At 54.0% G+C, this 7,177-nt stretch overlaps 1 protein-coding gene across 1 annotated transcript in view; it reads left to right on the top strand.

Moving 5' to 3' along the window:
• Nucleotides 1–6,575, top strand: part of LOC311313379 (nuclear receptor coactivator 2-like) — a gene marked incomplete at its 5' end in the record, with an annotated part of 22,906 nt that extends 16,331 nt beyond the window's left edge. Inside the window, 3 exons of the mRNA XM_084443503.1 lie at nucleotides 2,562–2,739; nucleotides 4,101–4,326; nucleotides 6,225–6,575. Of these exons, the coding sequence (XP_084299629.1) occupies nucleotides 2,562–2,739; nucleotides 4,101–4,326; nucleotides 6,225–6,236 (416 nt within the window). The 3' untranslated portion in view covers nucleotides 6,237–6,575. The remainder of the gene's footprint in view (nucleotides 1–2,561; nucleotides 2,740–4,100; nucleotides 4,327–6,224) is intronic.
• Between the last annotated feature and the right edge of the window lie 602 nt (nucleotides 6,576–7,177).

Below are 7,177 nucleotides of genomic sequence, written 5' to 3' on the forward strand. Positions count from 1 at the left end.
TCCTCACTCCTTCTCTCTGTCCCCTCACTCCTTCCCCCTGTCTCCTCACTCCTTCCCTCTGTCTCCTCACTCCTTCCCTCTGTCTCCTCACTCCTTCCCTCTGTCTCCTCACTCCTTTCCTCTGTCCCCTCACTCCTTCTCTCTGTCTCCTCACTCCTTCCCCCTGTCTCCTCACTCCTTCCCCCTGTCTCCTCACTCCTTCTCTCTGTCCCCTCACTCCTTCCCTCTGTCTCCTCACTCCTTCCCCCTGTCTCCTCACTCCTTCCCCCTGTCTCCTCACTCCTTCTCTCTGTCCCCTCACTCCCTCACTCCTTCCCTCTCTCCCCTCACTCCTTCCCTCTGTCTCCTCACTCCTTCCCTCCTTCCCTCTGTCTCCTCACTCCTTCTCTCTGTCTCCTCACTCCTTCCCTCTGTCTCCTCACTCCTTCTCTCTGTCTCCTCACTCCTCAAGCCAGTGCTGGACTGGTCATCTGTCACACCGGGCATTTTCCCTGTGGGTCCACGCACTTTGGGGCCGATATAATTACATGTTTCATTTTGACCCGCCCATAAAGCAGGGACAGCAACCCATTGGCTCATATTCTATACTGACACTGGGGCTGGCCCAATCACGTCTTACTAAGTCTGGATGGATGAGGGCGTCAGGATGGACGGGCCTAGACGGAGATGTTGCGTAGTCAGGTCATCTAGAGGCGGAGCCGTGGGAACGTGCAGAAACAGCAGAGGAGGAGCTTCAACATCTACAGGACCCCCCAGGGTGCAGCGACAGGTGGAGCTACAGGGAGGACAGGTGGATGAAGACCATGGCCACTGACAGACTGAGGAGCAGAGAGGGGAGCAGACTGAGGAGCAGGGGAGCAGAGAGAGGAGCAGACAGAGGAGCAGAGAGAGGAGCAGACAGACAGAGGAGTAGACAGACAGAGGAGCAGACAGGGGAGCAGAGAGAGGAGCAGACAGACAGAGGAGCAGACAGACAGAGGAGCAGACAGACAGAGGAGCAGGGGAGCAGACAGGGGAGCAGACAGAGGAGCAGAGAGAGGAGCAGACAGAGGAGCAGACAGAGGAGCAGACAGAGGAGCAGAGAGAGGAGCAGAGAGAGGAGCAGACAGAGGAGCAGACAGACAGAGGAGCAGACAGAGGAGCAGACAGAGGAGCAGACAGAGGAGCAGACAGAGGAGCAGACAGACAGAGGAGCAGACAGACAGAGGAGCAGAGAGAGGAGCAGAGAGAGGAGCAGAGAGAGGAGCAGACAGGGGAGCAGACAGACAGAGGAGCAGACAGAGGAGCAGACAGACAGAGGAGCAGACAGACAGAGGAGCAGACAGAGGAGCAGACAGACAGAGGAGCAGACAGAGGAGCAGACAGAGGAGCAGACAGAGGAGCAGACAGACAGAGGAGCAGACAGAGGAGCAGACAGACAGAGGAGCAGACAGACAGAGGAGCAGACAGAGGAGCAGACAGACAGAGGAGCAGAGAGAGGAGCAGAGAGAGGAGCAGACAGACAGAGGAGCAGACAGACAGAGGAGCAGAGAGAGGAGCAGACAGACAGAGGAGCAGACAGAGGAGCAGACAGAGGAGCAGAGAGAGGAGTAGACAGACAGAGGAGCAGAGAGAGGAGCAGACAGAGGAGCAGAGAGAGGAGCAGACAGACAGAGGAGCAGACAGAGGAGCAGACAGACAGAGGAGCAGACAGACAGAGGAGCAGAGAGAGGAGCAGACAGAGGAGTAGACAGAGGAGCAGACAGAGGAGCAGAGAGAGGAGCAGAGAGAGGAGCAGAGAGAGGAGCAGACAGAGGAGCAGACAGACAGAGGAGCAGACAGACAGAGGAGCAGACAGACAGAGGAGCAGACAGAGGAGCAGACAGAGGAGCAGAGAGAGGAGCAGAGAGAGGAGCAGAGAGAGGAGCAGAGAGAGGAGCAGACAGACAGAGGAGCAGAGAGAGGAGCAGACAGAGTATGTAATAGTACAGTATGTTTGTAATAGTACAGTAGATATGCATATTTAGGGGAACAAGGCAAGGCTGGTGTACTGGTGGCCGTTGGGTCGTCTGGGCCGAAAATACCAGGTCTGATCCTTAGTCCCGGCCCCGCCCTGTTCCCGGCCCCGCCCTGTCCCCTGCCCCGCCCTGTCCCCTGTCCCCTGCCCCGCCCTGTCCCCTGTCCCCTCGTAGCTCACCTCACCTCACACTAGCATGCACGTCCTCCCTCCTAACACCCACCTGAACCCTAACCTCTATCCCGCCTCAACCCACCTCCATAACCACCTCTCCCAAAGGTCCTGATCTGACCTCATTTCACATTTGAGTCGAGGAAACTCAGTAATCATCAGCTGTTCTATCTGGTTCTATCTGGTTCTATCTGGTTCTATCTGGTTGTATGGTTGGAACGTCATTATGTGTGAGTGTTCGATCATGTATCTTTTTATCTTTGTGTGTATTCTACTTCCTGTATAGTAGGAATATCCAGCCAGATGTGTACCTAATGGGGCAGTATGTGGTGATGGCAGCCTAGCAGCTGTTCTTGTCACCAGCGTCACCTGTTTCTTCCTGCCACCCCTCCAGGGATGAGCCAGCAGCCTGACGCCGGGTTCGGAGGCCCCTCCACCCCCCAGAGCCCCCTGCTGTCCCCCCGCATGGCCCACGCCCAGTCCCCCATGATGCAGCAGGGCCAGGGCGGAGCCTCGTTTCAGGCCTCCCCCGACATGAATGGCTGGCCCCAGGGCAGCATGGGAGGAAACGGGTGAGCAGCGGGGTCGGGACAGAGGACCTACGTTCGCCGCACACACACACACACACACACACACACACACACACTGACCCTCTACCTGTCCTACCACGTGGTCAGAGCAAAAATGGCAGTGAAGTTTTAGCGGAGCGTTCAGACCACCTCCTTATTCAGTGTTGCACAGTAGCCACCAGGAGGCGTCGTTGAGCAAGCAAACTCAATTCATCTGACAGTAGGCCTGTCTAGGCTATAACCTGTAAGTATTGCAACAGCTTGACTGTATGTCTGCTCATGTAGGCAGTCAAATCAAACAAGCTTGACAATTATCTAGAAACGGCAAGCTAGCATAACCTATTTGATGGTGATAACTGGTCAGTTGATATATGTTTGTGCATATTACCTAATAGTTATAGTGCTAGTGCTATTTATTGATTGTATATTTAATGTCTTTACTCTGACTGCATCGTTGAAAATAGGGGTTTAAAATTAGGGATTTCTGAGTTTCCAGGTTTGAATCTAAAGAATGGATGAAGTCTGATCAGTTGGTAAAATGATAGCCCCTCAAATAACCAATTTTATGTATACTACTGTCTCTGCTGTAGCTAATCCAAAAAAGCAGTGTGCTATTCAGACCGGTCAAACTGAGAAACGTAGGCTCCATTATAAGCAACGGCAACCAGATTGTCAGAGAAGCCTAGTAGCCTACTACCCTGTAGCAGTTTACTGCCCCTGTAGCAGTGCTCTACTGCCCCTGTAGCAGTGCTCTACTGCCCCTTGTGGTTGCGGGTTGTAATATTATTTTACTGCCACTGTCGCTATTGCTCTGGCCGCGTGGTAGGGCGAAGGATTGCTGTTTGGCTGACTGTATGTGTGATATGGTATCCAGGTACATGGCTAATAAACAGATCTTGAATCTTGGAAACAGCGCAGAGAAACGCTGCCTTACCAACCCACGTCAATAATAGTGACACACCTCCTCCTCTTCTGGGTCATTCCTGTGTGCGGTATTTGTTTTTGTCGCGCTGTAGAAACCAGACGCGTGGTGAGGGAGTAAATGGTAAATGGACGGCACTTATATAGCGCTTTTCCACCTTAGCGGCACTCAAAGTGCTTTACAATGGCCTCTCATTCACCCGTTCACACACACATTCACACACCAATGGCGGTAGCTGCCATGCAAGGTGCTAACCTGCTCATTGGGAGCAATTTGGGGTTAGGTGTCTTGCTCAAGGACACTTCGACATGTGGACAGTCGGAGCTGGGATTCGAACCACTGACCCTTCGATCATTGAACAACCCGCTCTACCAACTGAGCTACAGCCGCCCCCACTGGAATCTGACCCTGTCCTTCCTCCTTCCCTCCTCTTCCTCCCAAGCATGTTTGTGGCGCCTCAGCAGCAGGCCGGGTCGCCCCAGTTCGCCCAGCAGTCCAACGGCGCCATGTACAACGGAAACGGCATGAACCTCAACGTCTCCATGGCGACCAACGCCAGCAGCATGGGTCCGATGGCGGGCCAGATGGGCGTGACGTCCATGGCGTCTGGCGTGACCAACATGGCGTCCGGACCCTCGCCCGGCATGGCGACCATGGGACAGGAGCAGGTGGGTCACCTGGGACAAATAAAAACAAATATACAAACAACACACACACTACTGTAGCTGTTAGCCTGGCTGCTGGAAACACAGACTCCAGATCAGGGAGAATAGAGTTCCGCTCACCAGATAGCTCCTGTTGGAGCCAATTTAAGTTTTTGAATGTACTGATTTATTTATCCTATTTCTTATTTGATTTATGATAAATTGATGGAGTTAAAGTTCTGGAAACTTATGAATTGAATTATGAATTATTGTTAAATGTTGTGGTTTGGATCCAATTCCAATCCAATTTTTTTTATTGCAAAAGTGATGAACTCTTTGTGCTTGAAATGTCACTTTTGCAATAAATTAAAATAAAAAAAAAATTAATGGGAGCTATCTTTTTGTGTCTGGAACTCTATTCTTCCTGGGCTACATAAGACAGTCATAGAACACGCATACAACACGCATTCAACACGCTTCGTAAGGATACGTCTGCCGTTGGACTCAAAACGGGTCATAAACACGCCTAGAACACGCATGAAGATGTGTGCCTTGAGACAGGAAGAGCTAGGTCACTGTGCATCCAACATGCTCTCTCTGGGAAGAGGAACAGGCACACACAAACCCCACAATGCAGAAGTGGTGTGTGTGTGTGTGTGTGTGTGTGTGTGTGTGTGTGTGTGTGTGTGTGCGCGTGTGCGTGCGTGTGCGTGCGTGTGTGTGAGACATCTGCTAAAGTGTTCAACTTCTGTTCAGCCCCTTTCTCTGGGGGACAAGTCCAACTCAAGAGCTCCAGGACTTTTAAGAAGCACTCTCAAGTTCACAAAATGGAGCCCTTAGGATTCTGAGGCCTTAAACAGGTGTATATATATACATATACACAGTATATAGGGCCCAGATGCAAGATGGAGTAGCTCCACTTCTCCCATTCCGAGTGGCGGACCTTATCGTGAGGCCCTAAGTGTCTGGGCACACTTACTGAGCAGTAGTACTTTCTAGAACCCTGCTAGTGAATAATTTAGTCTCATTAGCTTGCGTGATCCTGCTGGCCAGATTTATGTTCGGCTGGAAGACGGTGATGTAATTATTAGGGTCGGCTAAGGGCCAGACGGATGGCTCCTTATGATGCTGTATGTTTAAGACCAGACCATCATAGGGTTGTTATAGTAGTAGACTGGTAAAACACACACACATACATGCACACACTCTCTATCTTTCTCTCCACTCTTCTCTCCCTGACACACACACACACACACACACACACACACCCTCACCAGTCTGTTCAGCTAACGGTGAATGGACGATATCTGAGCAAATTCAATGCTTTGTCAGCGTTCCATTACTGGTAAGCAACATGAATTCAACGCCGTCACATCAGTGGGCTTCATCTCTCTCCCTCTGTCTAACGTGGTCTTAGTGGTGATGTGTGGAACGTGGAACGCTCTCCCTCTGTCTAACGTGGTCTTAGTGGTGATGTGTGGAACGTGGAACGCTCTCCCTCGGTCTAACGTGGTCTTAGTGGTGATGTGTGGAACGTGGAACGCTGTTTCTGCCCCTCATGCTTTTAGGCCTAATAAAATGCTATGAATATTTAACCAAAGTGATGCGATTGAATTGTTGTGCACTTCAGACGATTGTTATAAGTTACTAGTATATCTGTCACTTGATTTATTCCCATGCCATGTTATCGAAATTATTGGCACTTAGATTATTTGAATAATTCAACCCTCGGCCATTAGTGCAAGTCGAGGTGATTTGTTTTTACTGACCGACTGATAATGTGCTCTTTTAAGACGGTCTTGTGGATGTGTGAGGTCAGTCCAGTTAGCACTCGATGACCTCTCTCCTTATCAACGGTGGGCTAGAGGGGTTTGTTGAATGTCATGATTTCATCTGATGTCTCGTCTCGTCTCTGGTTTCAGAAATACTGCTGACCTGTGTGGAGAGAAGCATGTGGCCAGCATGGCAGGGTCGCATCATGGAGCATGTTGGTAGCTACCCACCATCCAGCCAACCAGTAGGCCTCTGGCCCAGCCTGGGTCTGCCCTGTCCCAGCCCACCCCCCACCCAGCCTGGGTCTGCCCTGTCCCAGCCCACCCCCCACCCAGCCTGGGTCTGCCCTGTCCCAGCCCACCCCCTGACCCAGCCCACCCCCCACCCAGCCTGGGTCTGCCCTGACCCAGCTCCCCAGCCCACCCCCCACCCAGCCTGGGTCTGCCCTGACCCAGCTCCCCAGCCCACCCACCACCCAGCCTGGGTCTGCCCTGACCCAGCTCCCCAGCCCACCCCCCACCCAGCCTGGGTCTGCCCTGACCCAGCCCACCCCCCACCCAGCCTGGGTCTGCCCTGACCCAGCTCCCCAGCCCACCCCCCACCCAGCCTGGGTCTGCCCTGACCCAGCCCACCCACCACCCAGCCTGGGTCTGCCCTGACCCAGCCCACCCCCCACCCAGCCTGGGTCTGCCCTGACCCAGCCCACCCCCCACCCAGCCTGGGTCTGCCCTGACCCAGCCCACCCCCCACCCAGCCTGGGTCTGCCCTGACCCAGCTCCCCAGCCCACCCACCACCCAGCCTGGGTCTGCCCTGACCCAGCCCACCCCCCACCCAGCCCACCCCCTGACCCAGCCCACCCCCCACCCAGCCTGGGTCTGCCCTGTCCCAGCCCACCCCCCACCCAGCCTGGGTCTGCCCTGACCCGGCCCCCCAGCCAGACTCAGCGCCCCAGCCCACCCCCCACCCCCAGCCTGGCCTCCACCGGGCCCCCCTGGCCCAGGGCGGTGGGCGTAGCGGGGGGTACTGGGGACTGACGGTGGGACTCTGAAACGCCTAAAGCCTCCTGTAGGAGCGTCCCGCGCCGAGAGCCTGTCTGTCTGT

The sequence above is a fragment of the Borostomias antarcticus genome, assembly GCF_949987555.1.
Source record: "Borostomias antarcticus genome assembly, chromosome: 9".
Lineage (NCBI taxonomy): Eukaryota > Metazoa > Chordata > Actinopteri > Stomiiformes > Stomiidae > Borostomias > Borostomias antarcticus.